Source organism: Euprymna scolopes, chromosome 44, assembly GCF_053919585.1.
Source record: "Euprymna scolopes isolate OS-2025 chromosome 44, ASM5391958v1, whole genome shotgun sequence".
NCBI classification, from domain to species: Eukaryota; Metazoa; Mollusca; class Cephalopoda; order Sepiida; family Sepiolidae; genus Euprymna; species Euprymna scolopes.
In genome coordinates this window covers 6355775-6379774 of record NC_136525.1, presented here as the reverse complement: position 1 = coordinate 6379774, position 24000 = coordinate 6355775, and the positions used below count along the sequence as shown (strand labels likewise).

The window sequence follows — 24000 nt, the reverse complement described above, 5'->3', positions numbered from 1 at the left end:
GTGTGTGTGTATGTGTATATATATATATATATATATAATATATATATATATATTATATATATATATATATATATATATATATATATATATATATATGCACTGTCTGTAGATCTTCTCTTGTGATTCTCCCGATAGCGTTGGTAATGTTCTCCTTTAGTTGGTCTAGATTGTGAGGATTATTTGGATAAACTTTTAGTTTTAAAGTCCCCAAAAGTTAAAAATCACATGATGACAAGTCCGGGGAACATAGTGGCCATAACCCTTTGCTTATCTTCCTCTGTTCCATAAACATGTCATGAACTCGTTGTTAGTGATCTGTGAGACGTGTGGCATGTAGCACTATCTTGTTGGAAAAAGAATTGCGTTTTGTCTTGTGGTGTCAGTTGGCCGATAAGAGAAAGATTAGAGACATCGGGCTATTTTTATTCTTTCATCATCTCTGCATATATCTCTCTGTATGTGCAACTACGAATGATAAACAAAAGAAACAATAAAGCATAAAAGTCTTATAATATCTTTATCAAGTTATAAAACAAATAATAAAGTCTTCATACAGTGATGAGTTTCAATCATATATATATATGTAGTTTGCTTGAAGCATTGTGCCTAATATATATACATATATATATATAATATATATAATATATATATATATATATATATATATATATATATATATATGCACACTACTTCATTTACTCACAAAAATTAATATACGAAAGTATAAATTTATGCGTAAACTTTAAGTATTTACTTCCAAAGTGCTCAATACGTAGGTAGAGCTAGTTAGTAAGTTATAAAATATATATGGCAATTAAGCTACACTGAATATTCCGTGTTTCATCCACTCTAGGACTCTTCAGGCTTATAAAGAGTCCTAGAGTGGATGAAACGCGGAATATACAGTGTAGCTTAATCGCCATATATATTTTATAACTTACTACATATATATATAAATACATTTCAATAAGTATACTTATTGAAATGTATTCTTTGTCTTGCATATAATAAAAATTCTAGATTTGAAATTTAACCATTTCACGTCATAAAGTTAAAATGACTAAATTATGATTTATTTGCTCTATCTGGTATATGGAGCAATTTTTATTTAGATGGGATTGTCTTTATAAAATATTGCAACCAATAATATTTTATAAGATCGATAATCACTGAATTTCTATACCAGTAGATTTATTGCATTACATCATTCTGAAGAATATATATATATATATATATATATAATAAATTTATTTTTCAGGCTTGTGGTTGAAAAAAAGAGTAAAGACTTGAGCAATTTACTCATCTCTACGCTCGATCGCAAAAGCTTCATGAACAGGTATAAAATATTCCGACGTAGCTCTCGTAAACCTCGTCGTTCCATCATGAGTGACAGCTACCTGCTTGACAGATCTAAAAGATTTGTCTCGGATACCCTCACTTCGAATAAGACTGTGAAGCCCACATCTCCCAAGGCGGCTCCAACTGTTGCCAGTGTCAAGAAGACTGAAGATAAACCGAAGAATGGCAGCAATGACAATGGAATAGTGAAAGATTTTATTAAAATGAATAAAGTTGGAGATTATTACACAGCTTACGTAAGTTTAACCATTTTTTTTAACTCTGATTTGCAGACTAGCATGGTCATAAAGTACATTTACATATATTTTAATTCATGCAAATTTTTGATTCATTATTACAGAACCAATTCTCTATTGAATATTATATATATATATATATATATATATGCATACAGTTTTGAATAAAATAGGCGGAAGTTTCTCAAGAGCTCTTTCGGCTATCATCTCATCAGGCGAAAATCGATAGCGTACAAAATATTATGTCGAAAAAAAAAAGAGTTGTAATGGGGAACTTATTGAATGTGCCAAAAGTACTTTTTTTTTTTTTTCTTTTCTTTTTTTTTCTTGTTTTTTTTTCTTGTTTTTTTTTCTTGTTTTTTTTTCTTGTTTTTTTTTCTTGTTTTTTTTTCTTTTCGACATAATATTATTTTGTACCCTATCGATTTTCTCCTGCTGAGATGATAGCTGAAAGAGCTCTTGAGAAACTTCCGCCTATTTTATTCAAAACTGTATATAAATTCTGTACCTCCAAACATATATATATCTATATATATATATATATATATATATATATATAAAAGTGTGCTATCATGGGAGTGTTGATTTAAATTTGAATAAAAAAAAAATACATATCACATACATTCAGAAAGTCAATTCACAACGCGTAAATAAACAAATATTTTACCTGTTTGAAATTTATGCGTTTCGGAGCATCTCCGTCTTCAGATTTTTTTTTTAATTTCTTATTTCTTGCTATGTTGTTAATTTGAAGAAAAAGGACCAGTCTCTTTGGAACGGTGTGTGGCTACATGAGATTTACATAGGTGGTTTGAGTTCAGTTATGGGTTAGTGTTGATTAAATTTGAATAAAAGAAAATATGCATCCTATATGTTTAGAATGCATTGTGAATTGGCTTTCTAAACGTATACGACACATATTTTCTTTAAAGTTCATCAAAGGTTTAAAATAAGTGACATAAAGGTCCCTTACACTGACGACAAATCTTTCGCACATCTATATATTAATACAATAGCGTGTGTTATTTTTTGTGTCACGCTTACATCCGGGTCGTTTAATTGTTTTGTATTTCCATTTCTTGTCATAAATAATTTTATCAAGCATTCTTCATAAGTTTTGGTTTAGCAGGACGAAGAAGAAGCTTCCTTCTCACAGCTCTACCATAGTAGCCCAGCTTGCAAAGATACCTGACAGCTGTTCTGGTACTGACACCAGCTTGTGTCGCAATGTCAGAGGCTTTGCATTGAGGATCCTCTTCAACCTTTCTTTTCACAAGATGCAAGATTCTTTCAGAGGGCCTGTGGTGACCTGGATGAGATTTTGTGCACTCCTTGTCCTCTCTTGCGAATTGTACGATCACTCTATTAACAGTAGAAAAGAGTATTGAAAGTTTTCCTAATATTTTGTGTTGACTAAGACCACCTTTATGTTTATCCACGATTCGTCCTCGCAGAAATTCTGATAGATCTGATGATCCTTTGATTCGTGTCCTGCTTCAATGTTGTTAGATGCAATTTTCACGAGATACTCTTTCAGTTATTTCAGCACTATCCTTATCTGTAAATATAAATAAGCATATATTAACTTTGAACATTTGAACAACGCTCGGCTAACACCGATGATTGTCTGTCTCACCCGACCCATGCTTGACGGGAATTCACGAGAATTTGGGTCAAATTATGCAAGAGTACCACATTATTATTTCAGCACAGTGACATAAGTGCAGTAGTATCTACTATTTAAAAAATAGCACGATAAAGTCTCTGCATAAACAATAAAATAAAATTACTCCATCAATTTAGGTGATTTTTGGTGGACGACTTTTCTTTCCTCCACGGGTACATACATCTTTCTTTATTTTTGACTTTTTAATATATAAATAATATAAATGATACTCTAAGTTATTTCAGCACTATTCTTATCTGTAAAGTTGAATAAGCACATATTTAGGAACAAATATTTATCATCGTGTCTATTTTCTGTCGTGTCTATTTTCTGTCGTGTCTATTTTCTGTCGTGTCTATTTTCTGTCGTGCCTATTTTCTGTCGTGTCTGTGTACATTCATAAACACTTTTTTACAGGGCCAACAAATGTAAAAGACCTCTTTGAAAAATAAAACCCTAATATCCTAAACTTCCTAAAAAGAATGAATCTCTACCCCAAAATATAAATCTCTTTAAACGACTAATAACATTGAAACATCACTTGAATATTCATAGTGACCACTTAGCAGCTCTTTTTTTCTGGATGTAGACTAAAATTAAAGTTTTCCACATGTCTGAATACCCTGTATACCAAATTTCAAGTCTGTAGTTCAACAATTTGTTGAGTATATAGGTTGAGAAGTTTCCTCACGCTCACACATTCTCAGTTTTATAGATGTACTAGCAGGCCACGCAGCATTGCCTGCTCGTAAAATACACTTAAACATGATATTTGCATATATTGTGTTTTTTATTATATCCTATTGCACCTAATATATAATAATCATTGAAAAAGTTTTTAAAAAAAATGACTTGTGCACCACCACTGAGAATCGAAATAAAAAATTTACGTTATGATTTAATTTTTTCTTTTGACGTTAATGACTGTACTATGAAGACATGTTCACTGCAAAGCTAAAAATTAAAAGATAAACCAATAGCTATTACGTTACGCATACATAATCGTAATGCTGTCGTTCGACCTTCACCTGGCAATTTTCCATTATTTTTAATTTTCACATTTTTGCGCTGATTTTCCCCAGCTAAAACCCAAATATAAAGTTTTGCATAGGTTCAAATACCTTATATATGAAGTTTCATGTCTGTAGACCAAAAAGCGACAGGAGTTTGGTAGGCAAAATTTTTCAAAACAAATATATAGTTTTGTGTTTACTATAACCTTATTACACAAGTATAAATCATGTAGAATATCTGCATGAATTACATGTAATTTAGTTAACTAAAGGTGACCATCCCATAAGAAAACAAAAAAAAAAACTAATAGGGAATTAATAAAAATGAATGTTTAAAAGAATATTCAAATTAGCTAGATTTTTTGCAGACGGATGCAATTCCACGACCCATATATAACAGTTATATTTTCTTTGTAAATAAATAGAAAAAAAGGGTTTTTAATATGAATATCAATACACAAAAAACCCAAATTTATAGGAGTATAGATAGATCCAAAAAAAGGTTGATAGGCTGGTTAAATCAACAAACCAACCATACCTCTCATATATATATATATAGTCATCACAAGAGTAGATAGTCAGTTGAAAACGCAATTTGTGCAGTATTAAACATGTTGCTATTTTTTTTTTTTTTCTAAATGTTTCTATTTTTTTCCTTATAGTTTCTTATCTACATAAAAAATGACAATGAAGAGGGTCTTTACAACTTGTTCTTCCACAACTGCATAAACTACAAGGCTGCTAACTCTGCAGTCAATTTGTCGGTAAGTATGCATCTTACTGCATTTCTCGAGCGAGTACTTTTGCTTGGAAAGCTCCTTTTCTTATGTTGATTACCAGGCATGCGTTATGATTTATGGAAGTGGAACAGAGCCAATAATCGTGTTGCATGGAGAGATTAGCCAGGAAACGAATGATGCTGCCAGGAGAGATTAGCTACGAAATGAACGTATCTCTATTTCCATCTCTGAGATCTGCTCTCATTTTTTTTTTTTTTTTTTTTTTTTTTTTTCACCCCGAAATTGGTTCTCAGCTATTTTTTTTTTTTTGTTTTCTATTTTTTTATTTTTTTATTACATTTTCACCCCAAACAAGGCACATTGTCACTTTGGTGTAGGGGCTACTATCAGGGGCAGCAACTACTGGGGCACTATGTAGGCATTTGGGCAGCAAGATGTCGGTTCACGTTGCACTTGAACTTCTGCATATCAGTACAGTTAGGGAAGCAGGAACCTGGAATGGAATTCCAGAGTCTAGCGGTTCTGGGGAAGAACCTACTGGAGTAGAAAGATCTTTTACGTCTAGGGATCTCTACTGTGTGGGGGTGGGATTTAGCTGCCTGTTGGGTTTGTCGAGGGTGTCTACGTCGTGGGGGCACAAGTGTCTGCAGTTCGTCAGAGCATTCACCATTAAAATACTTGTAGAACAAGCAGAGGGATGCAACGTTTCGTCGATGGGACAGAGGCTGAAGCTTAGATGCCAGTTCAGGGCCTATCAGATTGGCGACTCTTTTTAAACTCATTTTCTAGCATTATTAAAATTATTCCTTTGTGTGAGGTCTCCTATTAATACATGGTCCTGAATATGACCTTAAACTATATCCGATGGTGAGGCCCCAGCTTGCAAGCTTTGGGGAGTGTGGAGCCACCCTTTAATTGGCATTACTCCCAGGTCCACTCTGACCCGGAGTGGTAGTACCTGTTAGGGTCCCAACTATGGATTAAATAGAAACCAACTTGAAAAAAATATATATTCTATAAAAATAATTTTTTTCAAAATCACTGAATTTGGCGTTAAATAACCTGAAAAGGGTTGATATGCCGTAAAACAAAAACAACCAACCTATTAATACGTGGCTACTATTTCCTTATCGGCTCGGACTTAGGAAAGTAAACGTGCCATTTTTTTTGGTTTTTCTTTAATCTTTTTGCTCGTTTGTGCTGTTCATTGCTTCACGATCGACAAAGAGTTTTTTTTAGTTTCACAAATACTAAAACAGATGACTGGCAGTTAGAATTTTTTAACAACTAGCACTTCAGCCCGGCTGTGCTTGCGCCCTATGTACTGTTCATAACTTTATGTGCATATATATATATATATATATATATAGTAGAAATGGTAATTAATAAAAACTGAAGAAAGTGCTCAATACTGATGTAGAGCAAATATACGTTTTATTTTTTATTACCGTATCTTTCTGTTAAGTTACATTATTGTTTCAGTTACCCGGCCGTTTTTTGGCCGTTATGTAGCTTCCTCAGACTTTTACAGAAAAGTTTGTTTATGGTGGAATGAAGGAATGAATCATCCTTCATTCCACCATAAACAAACTTTTCTGTAAAGTCTGAGGAGGCTACATAACGGCCAAAAAATGGTCGTGTAGATGAAACAATAATGTAACTTAACAGAAAAAAAACGGTAATAAAACATATGTTTGTTGTTTTTTTTTTGTTTTTTTTTTCAAGCGATACATACGGTTAATATTGGCTCCGCCTTGAAGCTTTTTTTTTTTTTTACTTAGAAAGTCGTCCTTTAATTTGTTTGGACGTATATAACATTTTTTATTTATTTCTTAAAACAATAATCTAAACATGCATGTTTAGATTATTGTTTTAAGAAATAAATAAAAAACGTTATATACGTCCAAACAAATTAAAGGGCGACTTTCTAATTAAAGAAAAAAAAAAAAAAAGCTTCAAGGCGGAGCCAATATTAACCGTATGTATCGCTTGAAAAATCAACAATAACAAATCTAAATTTATAAGCGATAAAAATAAACAGTAAAATTAATCTAGGGTTTCTGGCCTAACGGTTAAGTCACCGGACTGTGGTAAACATGGTCTGACGTTCGATCCCTAGAAACAGTTGAGCTACGCTGACGAGAGTTAATTACCTCGAAACACGCGTGTACGTTGATTACTGTTTTAAATAATAAATAAAAAATATATACATATATACACACACACACACGTGTGTGTGTGTACAGGATGATAAAAAAAACACAAAAGCTAAATGGAGACCATCTAGAACATATTCTGTAGAACGGAGAAAAAAAGGCCAAAGACCCTAGTGTTTTGATGTGATGTTTTGAATATAATAAACTAGTTATGACCAAAGTTTCATTTCATTCGGACAAAACACTAAGAAATGGGACCTAATTATAGTTGGGGCCCGTTTTCTTTTTGGGTCACCCTGTATATATATATATATATATATATATATATATTCGCCAAAGGGCGAATGAACTCTTTTTCTGGGTCAACAGCCAACTAGCACCGTGTATATTTGTGTGTGTATGTATATGTGTATTGGGGTGGAGAGGGCTCCCGTAAGCCGTGGTGAAGGCAACCTTTCTAGAAGCCAATCTCTGATTTAAAAAACCATAAAGCGGAAGACCATTACCCACATTAAGCTGGTCTGCAGTTTAATTTGTTGCTGGCTATCTTGCTCTTGCTTGTTGCTGGATCTCAACATTTTGAACCGTGAGAGAGACTTAGCTGTCGTACAATAGCTGTAACATCATATTTGTATAGATACTCCCTCAGGCATTTGGGCTCATGGATTTTAAATATCTGAGGGAGTGGCACTCGTCTGACAAGACGTTGCAATCATCATATATATATATATATATATATATATATATATATATTAAAAAGGTTGACTCGTGTCCGGGTAACCTACATCTAAAATTTCAAGTGTTTAGACCCAAAATTGACAGAGGAGTTTGGTAGAGTCTGCAATGGTCAACTCTTCCAACTTTGACCTCCTAGCAGCCAAATTTTCGCCTAAAAACAGATTAAAATGCTTGCTGCATGTCTAAATACCCTTTATGTAAAATTTCAAATGTTTAGACTCCAAATTGGCTGAATAGTTTGCTAGAGACCACAAAGGTTAAATCTTTTGGTCATTTGACCTCTTGGCAGCCAATTTTTGGCCAAAAACCAATTAAAAAGGTTGCCTTATGTCTGAATTCACTTTATGTAAAACTTCAAATGTTTAGACCAAAAATTGGCTGAGAGGTTAAATTTTAACTACTACCCCAATTTTGGCCCCTTAACATTTATTGTTTTGAACTCAAAGTTTGATCCACGTCCAAGGAACCTACATCTAAAATTTCAAGTGCTTAGACCCAAAATTGGCAGAGGAGTTTGGTAGAGTTTTCAAAGGTCAAATCATTGAACTTTGACCCCTTAACAGCCAAATTTCTGTCCGAAAACTGATTAAAAAAAATTTTCCCGAATCTCAATACTCGTTATGTCAAATCTCGAGTCTGTAGACTGAAAATTGACAGAGTAGTTTGGTAGGGAAATGTACACACCTACAGACAATTTCACTTTTATAGATATATATAGATTGTCATTTCAATATTCATTTTTCTACTATCTTCAAAAAGAAAATATTTCATCATTCCTTGGGCCATCTGGAATTTTTAAGTTTGTTTAGCAAGGCAATCCAGTGTCGCTTGGTGTAAATGGGGTTCAAAAGTTGCATAAGATGGTAGATATTAGCGTAAACATAATAAATTTGTATATTTGATTCAGAGGAGAATTTCCGCAATCAAAATATTATATATAGAAGATTGTTTCATGTATCTATAAAATTTTATAAGGGGATATAATCTTTCATTATCGATTTTTCAGTATTTACTCCAACGGTGCTCAATACGCGAGTAGAGCTAGGTAGTAAGTTATGAAAATATATGTTTAAATGAATCCATTTCATGCAAACTCAAATATTTTATTAAACTGCAGAAGCAAAAAAATGGACCAAATAAAGTTTACTTCAGGACAATAACACATAAAAATATAAATATATTATAATCTCTCGACTTATGTAGAAGTCGCTGTGTGTGTGTGTGTGTGTGTGTGTGAGAGAGTTCCTCTTGGTTCCGAAATAGTTGAGCCTATCTTTTTCAAATTTCACACAAAGATAATTTATATGTCTGGCAGTGTTCTTAGATATGTTTTCTATAGAAATTCATTGGATAAGTATCGAAAATCGAAAAAATCCAATCCTAAAAATAGTCTTTCTTTCTTATAGATAAAAAATAATTTTTACAGGGTAATATTTTCTGTTACACTGGCAAGGGAGATAATAAAATCTCAAACAATTTCTTCTTGAAAAAAAAAAAAAAAACTATTGAGATCAATCTATCAAGAAAAACTAATGGTAGAATGTTTGGCATCCGGTAGAATGCCCCATCACCACCAAAAACAAAGTGATAAGAAAAGTAAAACTAGGTCACCTTTTAATATGCAAAAAAAGATGACCAACTCCTCTCCACTTATAAACAAAGAAAAATAGTTGCAAGTCAAGTAAACCTTTGTCTAGTAAACGCACACCCATTCCTTGCTGAAAATGAGCATAGAAATAACAAAGAATCTGATTAACAAGCAAACTTAATACCAGGTGAATATATAAAAACACAGTAACATCAATTCTATTGAATATCTTGACAAATCCTCACTAGATGAAATGTGGGAAGTTTAATTGCTATATATATATTTTCATTAATCATATATATGACGCACAGACAAATATTGACATTTATAGATATAGAGATTTGTTACCCAGTGTTTCTCTGTTTTCAGTTGACTCTCATCGAGGAGAATAACGGGAACTTTCTGTCCGCCGGGGATATGCCGCTGCCCATCATGAATTTTGTTTGCAGTTTTGTGTTCTTTCTTAGTGGCTGCGCTTGGCTCTTTGTCTTACAACGGTCCAGGTAAATAACTGTTTTGTTTCTGTCTCTCTCTTCATCTATCCTCTCTCTCCCTCCCTCCCTCCCTCCCTTTTTCTACCCCCCCTTTCCCCCTCCCTTTTCTCCCCCCATTTCCCCCTCCCTTATCTCCCTCCTCTCCTCTCTCCGTCCCCGTCCTCCCTCCTCTCCTCTCTCCGTCCTCTCTCCGTCCTCCCTCCTCTCTCCATCCCCGTCCTCCCTCCTCTCTCCGTCCCCGTCCTCCCTCCTCTCTCCGTCCCCGTCCTCCCTCCTCTCTCCGTCCCCGTCCTCCCTCCTCTCTCCGTCCCCGTCCTCCCTCCTCTCTCCGTCCCCGTCCTCCCTCCTCTCTCCGTCCCCCTCCTCTCTCCGTCCCCCTCCTCTCTCCGTCCCCGTCCTCTCTCCTCTCTCCGTCCCTGTCCTACCTTCTCTCCTCTCCCGCTCTCCGTCAGAGCCATCATCAAATTAATTATCAATAACATTGTCAAAGTATAGTGAATTAATAAAGTATCATTTTGCATGACAGTATGCAAATTAGTTAACTTTGTTGGCAAAGTTCATATATACATAAAGCAGTGGGTAATAAATTGTCAAACTTTCCTGATGTTTAGTTCTTTCTTTTGACTTTAACATTAATGTGAGAAACGAGCCCAACTTTTGCATTCATTTTGATTTCAAAGAAAAATTTGTTTTGTGTTCAACATTCATCCTTTTTATTTTATTTTATTTTTTTTTTGGTGTCGTTATTGTAAAATATTTATATTCTGTTTTTTTTTTTTTTACAAATGATTTTTTTTTTGCTGTTATTGTAATTTGGTGAAATTAAAAAAAAAAATATTTTCTGTTTTTTTACAAATGATTTTTTCTTTTTTTTTTTTTTTAGTGAAGATGTTTACAAAATGCATTACTTGATGTTGGGTGTTGTTTATGTCAAAAGCATTTCCTGCCTTTTCCATGCAGTAAGTTTATTTATTTTTATTTTATTTTATTTTATTTCTTTTGTGATGTCTTTTTGCTGATTTCTATTTTTTTTGTTTAATTTTTTTCTATTTAAAATTTTATTTTTATTTTTTGTCAATGTTTTTCTATTTTTTGTCTTTTTCATGATTTTTATTTCTTTTGTCTTTCTATTTTATTTCTAATTTTTTTTGTCTATTTTTTTGGAGGGGGGCGGTGATTTCTATTTTTTTGTCTTTCTTTTTGGTGATCTCTATTTTTTGTCTATATCTATTTTTTTGTCCATTTCTATTTGGTGATTTTTTTTTTTTTTTTTTTTTTTTTCCATTTTTTTTTGTCCAGTTTCTTTTTTTGTGATTTCTATTTTATTGTCTACTTTTTTACCTTTTTCGGTCTTTTTTTTTTTTCCTGTCTTTTTTATGAATTGAATTTTTGTTTTCTTTTTCTTTTCAGATCAACTTTCATTTTATTGAAACAAAAGGTATTCACGAAGAAGCTTGGGCAATTCTCTATTACATTGTTTATCTGTGAGTAAAACTTGTCATCCCTCTCCCTCCAATCTTCATCTTTTATATATAACATTTTTTTTAATGTAATTTTGAAATGACAATAAAAAAATACCAATAAGTATTTCCGTCTTTTAATGCTTGCCAACCAATTATTTTTATTTTTTTACACAGAATGCGAGGTGCCCTCCTTTTTACGACGATTCTTCTCATTGGCGCTGGTTGGGCTTTCATCAAACACATGTTGTGTGATAAAGAAAAGAAACTTTTTATCATCATTATTCCATTGCAAGTGAGTTTGAACGATTCAATCCTTATCTTTATAAAATCTATTTTATTTGCGGATTAGATTCATATTATCTTGTTATATGGTCGGCTATATATATATATTTGTTATATGGTCGGCTCTCTCTCTCTCTCTATATATATATATATATATATATTTGTTATATGGTCGGCTCTATATATATATATATTTGTTATATGGTCGGCTCTATATATATATATATATATATATATATATTTTTGTTATATGGTCGGCTATATATATATATTTTTGTTATATGGTCGGCTATATATATATATTTTTGTTATATGGTCGGCTATATATATATATATATATTTTTGTTATATGGTCGGCTATATATATATATATATTTTTGTTATATGGTCAGCTATATATATATATATATATATTTTTGTTATATGGTCGGCTCTATATATATATTTGTTATATGGTCGGCTCTATATATATATTTGTTATTTGTCCCATAGTCGGCTCTATATATATATATATATATATAGCCGACTATATAACAAATATATATATATATATAATTAGCCGACTATATAACAAATATATATATATAGCCGACTATATAACAAATATATATATATATAGCCGACTATATAACAAATATATATAGTATATATAGCCGACTATATAACAAATATATATATAGCCGACTATATAACATATATATATATATATATATATAGTATATCTAGCCGACTATATAACATATATATATATATATATAGTATATATAGCCGACTATATAACAAATATATATATATATATATATATATATATATATAGCCGACTATATATGTATTTGTTATATAGTCGGCTCTATGTCGTTTATTGGTTGCACTTTTATCAAATGCAGGTAAAATTATTTACACACTTTTATTCTTACACCATGGTTTTTGAAATCAAAATAGACAAACTTGTTAAGTCAACAATCCAAGTTTATTTGCATTTATCGACTGATGGAATATGACGAGAGAAAGAATTGGAATGTGGTTTGGTCGGTGGTGGTGGGTGCGTCTGTACGAGACGGTAAAAATGTCACTCATCTAGCCGCTGTCTAACTCGTGTCTTGTATCGAATGCTTTTTCTTATATCTTGTATTGAATGCTTCATTGTGCTCTTTGGAATGCTTCCGTCTTTGGTCGACATTCCATTCCAGGTTAAAATTGACATTGTTTCGGTTATTTAGGTCATTTTCTATGACCCCCACTCTTCAATCAGAATGTTGATTGATTTCTTTTGTTTTAAATGAATTATGTTAACAATTGGATTTAGCATCTGGCTGTGGAACTCTGTTCCCTATGCCTGCTTCCCACCTGACTACAACTTGGATGTCTTCAAGTCCAACGTTAACAAATTCCTAATGAACCGCCCCCCCCCCTTAAGTAAACACTTCATCAAATCTCCACACTAACGTAATGTACTTGCAATAACCCTTATCCCTGAGTGGCTTCCGGGCCTTGATAAGTGGTGACCACCGTGTAAAAAAAAAAAAAAAAATAATAATCTTGCTTTGCCGAGATCCTGAATTTGCGTATGTGCAATACAATCTGATGTTTTCCCGGCATTGACCATCACTTATGGAACAAACTTATTGTTTTACTGATTCTTATAAATTCTTGCTTGTCTGAACTGATGGCTTCCTTATAAATCTAAGTTTCTTTGACCTTATTGTCTGTGTGTGTGTGCTTCTCTCTCTCATGGCCTTCATTTTTGTGTGTCTCTTTTCTCTCTTTCTCTGTCTCTTTTCTCTCTTTCTCTGTCTCTTTTCTCTCTTTCTTTATCTCTTTTCTCTCTCTCTCTCTCTCTGTCATTCTGTCTCTCTTCCCCCTACACTCTTGTCCATCTATGTCTCCGATTTGTCCCTACTTTTGTGTGTTTTGCGTTTCTTCTGAAAAAGCGCATCTTTTTTACAAACTTTTGTGTGACTAGATAGATTTATATTTATTTATAAGCAAAGAAACAGATTTTATTGTAGATTGGCAGATTATTTTGTATGATGTTTTTGGTATCCTTCGTACATCTTGAATTGAACATCTGCAATTGAACATCTGCAATGAGATTTAAAAGAAAATGAAATTTCTTTTTCTTTTTTTTATTTTGGGTTTTTCACATTTTTTTTGTTTTTCATTTTTTTTTGTTTTTCATTTTTTTTTGTTTTTCATTTTTTTTTGTTTTTCATTTTTTTTTGTTTTTCATTTTTTTTGTTTTTCATTTTTTTTGTTTTTCATTTTTTTTGTTTTTCATTTTTTTTGCTTTTCATTTTTTTTGCTTTTCATTTTTTTTGCTTTTTATGCCAATCTCATTTAAATAATACAATCTTTTATCTTCATCTCTCCACCATCTCTCTCGTTGTCACAGGTGCTTGCAAACGTAGCCTGGATAATTGTTGAGGAAAGCGAAGAAGGCCAATCGCAATACACCGTGTGGAAAGAAATCTTCATTCTTGTCGACTTACTTTGCTGTGGTGCTATTCTCTTCCCAGTTGTATGGTAAGACATGGTGGTTATGCCCTCATCTGTATTTCTTATATGACAGTTGCAATATCCCCCCCCTCCCGATTCTGATACAATTACCAATTCTGTTCTAAATTTTCAATTTCAATTCTAAAAGCGCCAAAATTAGAATTTCATTTTTTAGGAGTGGTGTAAAAATTTTTTTCTTTTTTAATTTGACAAATTTCTGAATATTTTTAATGCATTTTGTCCAAGATTTTGATAAACTCACTGTGACATTTTTCCTTATTTACTTGTGCCATTTTTACCTAAATTTGTTCTTATCTACAGGGTGGGCCAAAATAAGGGTCCTAATCTTTAAATTTGAATAACTTCCACAAAATAAAAGTTAAACTCACCAAACTTTATGTGTGTGTAGACTGACCCTTCCGAGATTTTTTTGAAATAAACAAAACAAATTTTGGCCGAAAAACACTTCTTAAAACTTAAATGAATTTATGAATTTTTAAAAATAGGACCCTTATTTTGGCCCACCCTGTATAATATAAAGCTGAATGTGTGTGTGTCTGGTCACGAATAGGCTCCTATATGGTTGACTATTTTAAAAAACTGATTACATATAATGATAGAAGAAGATGTATCGAGACACAGGAATGGGTATGTTTGATCTGGCAGAACGGTGGTTCATGAAAATTGTGGGGTCTGCATTCGCGCCTGGTCCACAAAGTATGGAAATAAAAAATTAAAAAAAAAACGTTTACAAGTGTTTTTGCTATAGATGTACATAAGAATACTTTGATAAGTATGTTTTAACTTAAATAGGGATGGTATAATAAAATTGTGGGGTATGCGTTCGCACTTGGGCTCTATAGAATGGAAATAGGCACAAACTTTAATAAAGACTTTTCATATGTATCTGCGTAAGTATACTTTGATAATTATGTTTCAGTTTGAAGAAATATGATATAATAAAATTATGGGATGGAAACATGTCACAAAGATTAACAAGGTTTTTTAATATAGATCCACAGAATATTGTGATAAGTGTTTCAGTGTGAACAGGTATGGTATAATAAATTATGGGGTTTATCTATTTTATTTTTACTTTCATCATATTTTGTTTTGGTTTTGATACCCCCAAAGTCGAAGCTATCTCTTTACAACCCTTCCTTTTCATAACCTATCATACTTTCATAAATCAGTCCATTTTCTGTAGGCTGTTTTTGAACCCAGTCAATGACTGGTACTTTTGCTAGTATATATATAAAAGTGAGAACGTGTGTGTAAGAGAATTATCTTTCCATCAGACTTTGTCCACATCACCGAGGTGGGTGGGGGGGGGAGTCCTGGTAACTGGGCAAACCTAGGTCTCCTTATTTGCCCAGGCCCACATCTGAAGAGGCAACAACTCCATCTTCGAACTGTATAGCCATAACAGATGCTGCAGTGCACCAGACTAGATGCAGAATACCATTGTCTCACAAGACAAAGGTTGCCATCTTCACAATGTTTTCCCTTTATGTATTGCATCCGAGATTTCAAACGAGTCAATGTGTGTTAGTGATCGAACAATTCCAATATTTTTACTGATTTCAATATGATTGCCAATTCCAATACAATTTCCGATTCTAAAATTGCTTAATAAAAAGGATTTAATTTGTTGCTGTTCCATCTATTTTTAAATCTAAATATCTATTTCATCTATATTTTCCACATGTGCCATTTTTTTCTATTTGTTTGTGCCATTTTTTCCTATTTATCTGTTTGTGCCATTTTTTCCTATTTATCTGTTTGTACCATTTTTTTCTATTTATCTGTTTGTGCCATTTTTTTCCTATTTATCTGTGCCATTTTTCCTATTGTGCCATTTTTCCTATTTATCTGTGCCATTTTTCCTATTTATCTGTCATTTTTTCCTATTTGTGTTTGTGCCATTCCTCCCCCCATTTATCTGTTTGTGCCATTACCCCCCTATTTATGTGTTTGTGCCATCCCCCCCTATTTGTGCCATTTTTTTCCCCCCTATTTATTTGTTTGTACCATTTTTTTTTTTCTATTTAACTATAGCGGGCGAATGATGCCCGCTTTTGTTAAGGGAATAAAGAGAAAGGTCGCATGCTCCCCTTTGCCAAGAAATGAGTCCACGAAATTTGCTGTAATTATATTTACAACCAATGCACAGTTATTAACAAAATGGATACAAGTATTAAATGCTAAGCAGTTCATTCCCGAAAAGGAATAAGAAAACACTACAAGAGTCCTTTGTGAGGGTTCAAATGTGCTTTGTGTGGGTGCAAAACTGTCAAGTAGTTTCAACGCGATCTGCATGGTCCGAAATCCGAGTGAGGAAGAGAGAAGGAAGCAAATACAGAAGTAGGATGTATCGTCCCCCCTTGTGGCAAAGAATAGCATTTCTAGAATTAAAGGGAGATAATTAAGTTTAGCATAATGTTACCAGTTTTGTGTTCGTGTGTACGCTTGTATGTGGGACTCGGTTGCCATATATTTGTTTGTGCCATTTTATGTGTTTTTTTGTTTTCTTTTCTTTTTGTTCTTGTAGGTCCATCCGCCATTTGCAAGATGCATCTCAGACTGATGGGAAAGCGGTTATCTCACTAACAAAGCTAAAGTTATTCAGACAATTTTACATTTTGGTAAGTATTTACTCAGCACTTTTTTCGTCAAACCTATTTTCTTCCGATGTTCAACATATGCTAGTTCTCTTCTTTGACGCCCCCTCCCCACCGACTTTCCATAGATGCCGGATACTCGCTCCCTGGACTCCGCTGATCCTTCCTTTCTCACCAATCCATTTGCGTTGAACGTCTTTCTTCGATATCTCATTTGCTATGAATCTGCCTTCCTCGATGCCGCCATTCCCGTCGTCATTTTACATCTTTTGGGGATCGTCTGATGTTTAGGATCTTTCTGAGACATAGATAAAAAAAATGGAACTGGATTTGCCACACCTTGTGGAAGCCTGCATCCCACATCACCAGGCAGGCCCTTGAATAGAACCCGCAAGGCAAGCGTAAAATTGGTAACCCGAAGCAGACATGAAAAAGAAGCATTGAGGCTGAGACCAGAGCTGCCGTTAGGACATGGGCCGAACTGAAGAGGACCGGCCAGAACCGGGTCCGTTGAAGGAGCGTCGTTGCGACTGTATGTTCCCCAGGGAATCAAGAAACATTTTACATCTTTTACCTCTTCTCCTGATCACGTTGGTCCTGGATATGAAGGCCCCACCTTGCGGGCTTTGGGGAGTGTGGAGCCACCCTTTAATTGCTATTGCTCCCAGGTCCACTCTGACCCGGAGTGGTAGTACCTGTTAGGGTCCCAACTATGGGTTAAATAGAATCTGACGTAAAAAAATATACTCCATTAAAAATCGTTCCTCAAAATAACTAGATTCGGCATTAAATAACCTGAAAAAGGTTGATATGCTGTAAAACAAAAACAACCAACCAACCAATCCTGATCACGTACCTACTAATGCTCTTGCGCGCAACGCGATCTTCCATCCCATAAGACACAGACTGCCATTTATTTGTGCGAAATATGGTTGAATTGCAAAAAGGATTGTGAATTAACGATTTCATAGGTTCTATTTTTGTATTGTTTTTTCAGTGTTTCTACACTATTGGGACGAAATTTCAGAAATCGTAAAACTGAAATTCACATGAAAACGATGGTATCTACATATTCCTTGTATGATTATATCCAAAGATTGCAAAGGTAGAAAATTATTTATTAAAGAAAATAAAAAAAAAAAAATAGAATTTGATGAAAATGATCGTATAACTCAGAGTTCAAAAGGGAGGTAATTTTCCATTTTGATTTAAACAAGATGGTGGCAGTTTTTCACCTGCTACCACGATTAAAGTTTTTTTGTTTTTTTTTTACAATTCAGTAATATTCAGGTGATTTCGACTGCATAATTTGGAAGCTACCATTGTAATTTATTAGAATTGACAAAAAAAATCAGTTGAAACCATTCTTTTTTTTTTTTTTTTTTTTTTTTTTTATTTTGAAGATGTCATATTCCAAAAGACACGTAAATCAATCAATTGTAACTTATTAGAATTGACAAAAAAAATCAGTTGAAATCATTGCGTTTTATCCGAGAACTCCATTTATCGACTACAAAATCTCGTCCGAATTCTGTAGAAGCGCCAGTTTTTTTCAATTAAAAGCTGTTTCACCATCCTGGATGTTATTTTTATTATTAGCAGTCCATCCCATCTTTACTAATTTGATACGTGAAAGATCTATTTTAAAGTCTATATTTTTATTGTGTCTATCTGTTTGTCCGTTGCATTTTTTTCTACTGGATCGATCTGGCTGAAATTGTGTATCGATCTTTATGATAAAGTACAGCAAACTAAGTATTATGGTATCCGTTTGATTAATAGAGATTAATATTTAATGCAAAAATGAGCATAAATTTAACCATGTTCAACCATCAATTGGACATAAAGCACTAATTAACGGGATTTTTTAACAATCTAAAAATTTTAGTAAATCGATAATTGTGAAGATTTCTATGCCAAATATTGTTTTCCTTCACATATTCTTTTCTCATTCTAGTTTTTCTGCATTGCTATCAGCCTTCATAAATACCAACATATTTACCAGCAATGCTTCAAATAAACTACCATTCTCTTACTTACTCACACACACACACACACACACACACACACACATATATATCTCATTCAAATACAGCAATGTTTGAATATATGGCTAAGTTGCAGTTTTAGTCATTTAGAACTGCTTTAAAGCTTCACCGCTCACTCATTTTTTGACCAAATTTCAAACAATTATTACAGTTTATAGATCACCTTGTGGAAAAAAAAAACTTTCAATTTTCGTTCAGTAAAGCAAAAGTTATGAATTTACTGGTCTTCAAAATCATAAAAAAAGTAAGGGGGTGAGCGACGCTTTTTATGACTAGTTTCCATAGAAACCACGTTGCTTCAGCGACTACTGTTGCTACTAATTCACTGCTATTGCGAAAAGAAGTAGCACGTGAAACAGAGGATGAAAGCATGAAAGGGAGATAATTGGGGAGATTTTATTGAAAGCAGACGAGTGCCGTACATTGTTATTACATATGTGTTTATGTCGGCAAAAAAAATAAGACTGAAATTAAACAATACACACTCATATATCATTCAATTACTACTGTGTTTAAATATATGGTTAAGTTGCAGTTTTAGTCATTTAGAACTGCTTTAAAACTTCACCGCTCACTCATTTTTCGACCAAATTTCAAACAATTATTACAGTTTATAGATCACCTTCTCAGCTATATTGTGAAAAAAAAATTTTTTTTCAATTTTCGTTCAATAAAACAAGATGAATTTTCTGGTGTTCAAAATCGTAAAAAAAATATGAGGTGAGCGACGTTTTTTATGACTGGTTTCCATAGCAACCACGTCGCTTGAGCGACTACTGTTGCTACTAATTCACTAATAAAATCATGTAAGGGAGATAACTGGGAGTATTTTACTGAAAGCAGAAGAGTGCCGTACATTGTTATTACATATATGTTTATGGGGGCAAAAAATAAGACTGAAATTAAACAAAGAACAAGTGAATTTATTGAAAGCCTGGAAAAATCATGGATTGCAATAGAAAAATGCAAGGGTTAAAAGTGGTATGGTTAAGCTTAAACATGGAAAAGTAAAACGAAAAGAAAAGGACAAGATATTCTAGTGAAAAACATGATAAATTTATAACTTAAAATATTGCAGCATTAAGATTTAAAAAAAAAAAAAATTCAATTTATAACATTATATCAATTTTTAATGCTGCAATATTTTAAGTTATAAATTTATATTTTTTACTAGAATATCTTGTCCTTTTCTTTTTCAGTTTTAACAACTAGTCCTTTACTTTTCCATGTTTAAGCTTAACCATATTACTTTTCATGCTTACATTTTTTTTTATTGTATAATATATTTATATATATATATATATATATGAGAGAGAGGGGCATTCCCTAACCACATCTTTCCTGAATCGGCTTGAATTTAGTGGCAAGGAGAGGCCCAAGGAGGAGTATATCTACATTGTCTGTATATTATTGTACGTAGGGGTTATAGGTTATTCCATTATAAATTTATTATAGTTAAGTGTCCCTTTTATTTAAAAAAAAAAAAAAAAAAAAAAATTTCTTTTTTTTTTAAATTTCAAAATTCTTCATACTATTTTTTGATTTCTTTCAGATTGTTTGTTATATATATTTCACGCGGATTATCGTGTATCTACTGAAGGTAAGCAACTCTAAGAATTTTTTTAACCCACTTGAGTGCTGATTTTTTTTTTTTTTTTTTTTTTTTTTTTTTCTGGGTCTCGGTTGGTCACTCTGGGAAAGGTCCTGTCCGACGAATCATCACTTCCCTAACGTTGTTGAAACATCAAAAGGGCAAGTCATCCATCACTGGTCAAGTGTGGAGAATACATTACCAGACCACAAGTGGCCAATGGACTTTTAGATACGACTCTCTTTTCCTTTTTCGTCTATTTTCCATTTCCCACCCTGCTATCATGAAAATATACAAATTCAAAAAAATATTCAAGTTTAGAAATATATATGTTTTTAAAAAAAAAAAAAAAAAAAAAAAAAAAATTACCAAAAACGTAGCCCGATCTCATAAATTTATTTCAACCCAAATAGGACTTTTTCAAATGAGAGGGTCAGTTGAGGTTTATCGTCCACCTGAACAATAGTATAAAGTCACAACTGGTTTGTATTTATACTAGTGATGGAACGATTCCAAAATATTTCGTGATTCCGATGACAAATTGAAGCATGAAACTTTTTTCCAAAATAACTAAATTCAGCATTAAATAATTCGAAAAGGGTTGATATGCAGTGAAACAAAGCAACCTTGACCTTGGTCTTGATTATGAAGGTCTTTTAAGACCCTCCGCAGACATGGTTGGCCTAATGCTTTCAGCTTTTTTTTTTTCTTTCTTTTTTTTTATTGACTAATCATAATTAATTGCCTAATCCTCATGTTTTTTTTTTTTTTATTGTAGATAACCGTGCCATTCAAATACGAGTGGTTGGATCCCATGTTTAAAGAGATGGCTACTTTTATTTTCTTCATTGTGACTGGATACAAATTCCGGCCGGCTTCGGATAATCCCTATTTGCAGGTCCCACAAGATAGTGACGAAGAAATTGAAATGGAGGAAGTGTAAGTTTATCTAATATATATATATATATATGTGTGTGTGTGTGTGTGTTTAAGAAGCCTGCCTCTATCTCTCTTGCTCTCTCTCTATATATAAATATCTATCTCTACCTGTCTAACTATTAAAAAATACATAAACACCAAGTGGCAAGAATCATGGAACAACTGCACAAACTATAAACTACACCACATATCTCCTACCATTGGAGAATGGCCATAGGGATACAGGAAAAAGAGAAAGGAAGAGATAACCCTAACCTGGCCCGGCTACGAATAGGCCATACCTTTATTACCAACTCCTACCTTTTAAAAGAGGAAGATCCTCTGATATGTATACCCTGCCTTGAACCCTTCTTGGTTAAACACATCTTAATTGAGTGCAAGGAATTCAAAACTACAATATCTCATACTTAGGATATTTCTGATTGCGAAATAATTTATTTGTATCGCACTTAGGATATTTCTGATTGTGAAATAATTTATTTGTATCATACTTAGGATATTTCTGATTTTGAAATAATTTATTTGTTTCATACTTAGGATATTTCTGATTTTGAAATAATTTATTTGTCTCATACTTAGGATATTTCTGATTGTGAAATAATTTATTTGTATCATACTTAGGATATTTCTGATTGTGAAATAATTTATTTGTATCATACTTAGGATATTTCTGATTTTGAAATAATTTATTTGTATCATACTTAGAATATTTCTGATTTTAAAATAATTTATTTGTATCATACTTAGGATATTTCTGATTTTAAAATAATTTATTTGTATCATACTTAGGATATTTCTGATTTTGAAATAATTTATTTGTCTCATATTTAGGATATTTCTGATTTTAAAATTATTTGTATCATACTTAGAATATTTCTGATTGTGAAATATATTATTTGTATCATACTTAGGATATTTCTGATTTTGAAATAATTTATTTGTCTCATACTTAGGATATTTCTGATTGTGAAATAATTTATTTGTATCATACTTAGAATATTTCTGATTGTGAAATATATTATTTGTATCATACTTAGAATATTTCTGATTGTGAAATATATTATTTGTATCATACTTAGGATATTTCTGATTTTGAAATAATTTATTTGTATCATACTTAGAATATTTCTGATTGTGAAATATATTATTTGTATCATACTTAGGATATTTCTGATTGTGAAATAATTTATTTGTCTCATACTTAGGATATTTCTGATTGTGAAATAATTTATTTGTATCATACTTAGGATATTTCTGATTTTGAAATAATTTATTTGTATCATACTTAGGATATTTCTGATTTTGAAATAATTTATTTGTTTCATACTTAGGATATTTCTGATTTTAAAATAATTTATTTGTATCATACTTAGGATATTTCTGATTGTGAAATAGTTTATTTGTATCGCACTTAGGATATTTCTGATTTTGAAATAATTTATTTGTATCATTCTTAGGATATTTCTGATTTTGAAATAATTTATTTGTATCATACTTAGGATATTTCTGATTTTGAAATAATTTATTTGTATCATACTTAGGATATTTCTGATTTTGAAATAATTTATTTGTATCATACTTAGGATATTTCTGATTTTGAAATAATTTATTTGTATCATACTTAGGATATTTCTGATTGCGAAATAATTTATTTGTATCGCACTTAGGATATTTCTGATTTTAAAATAATTTATTTGTATCATACTTAGGATATTTCTGATTGTGAAATAGTTTATTTGTATCATACTTAGGATATTTCTGATTTTGAAATAATTTATTTGTATCACACTTAGGATATTTCTGATTGTGAAATAGTTTATTTGTATCATACTTAGGATATTTCTGATTTTGAAATAATTTATTTGTATCACACTTAGGATATTTCTGATTGTGAAATATATTATTTGTATCGCACTTAGGATATTTCTGATTGCGAAATAATTTATTTGTATCGCACTTAGGATATTTCTGATTTTGAAATAATTTATTTGTATCGCACTTAGGATATTTCTGATTTTGAAATAATTTATTTGTATCATACTTAGGATATTTCTGATTGTGAAATAATTTATTTGTATCGCACTTAGGATATTTCTGATTTTGAAATAATTTATTTGTATCGCACTTAGGATATTTCTGATTTTGAAATAATTTATTTGTATCGCACTTAGGATATTTCTGATTTTGAAATAATTTATTTGTATCATACTTAGGATATTTCTGATTTTGAAATAATTTATTTGTATCGCACTTAGGATATTTCTGATTGTGAAATAATTTATTTGTATCATACTTAGGATATTTCTGATTTTGAAATAATTTATTTGTCTCATACTTAGGATATTTCTGATTGCGAAATAATTTATTTGTATCGCACTTAGGATATTTCTGATTTTGAAATAATTTATTTGTATCGCACTTAGGATATTTCTGATTTTGAAATAATTTATTTGTATCACACTTAGGATATTTCTGATTGTGAAATAATTTATTTGTATCGCACTTAGGATATTTCTGATTGTGAAATAATTTATTTGTATCACACTTAGGATATTTCTGATTGTGAAATA

General features: G+C 32.0%; 1 protein-coding gene across 1 annotated transcript in view; it reads left to right on the top strand.

Moving 5' to 3' along the window:
* The window catches only part of LOC145268656 (protein GPR107-like), a 93534-nt gene that overhangs the window by 67745 nt on the left and 1789 nt on the right, over positions 1–24000 (top strand). Inside the window, exons 5-14 of the mRNA XM_080124141.1 lie at positions 1259–1595; positions 4937–5038; positions 9866–9999; positions 10874–10949; positions 11401–11474; positions 11628–11745; positions 14128–14258; positions 16783–16876; positions 20453–20500; positions 21270–21430. Of these exons, the coding sequence (XP_079980267.1) occupies positions 1259–1595; positions 4937–5038; positions 9866–9999; positions 10874–10949; positions 11401–11474; positions 11628–11745; positions 14128–14258; positions 16783–16876; positions 20453–20500; positions 21270–21430 (1275 nt within the window). The remainder of the gene's footprint in view (positions 1–1258; positions 1596–4936; positions 5039–9865; positions 10000–10873; positions 10950–11400; positions 11475–11627; positions 11746–14127; positions 14259–16782; positions 16877–20452; positions 20501–21269; positions 21431–24000) is intronic.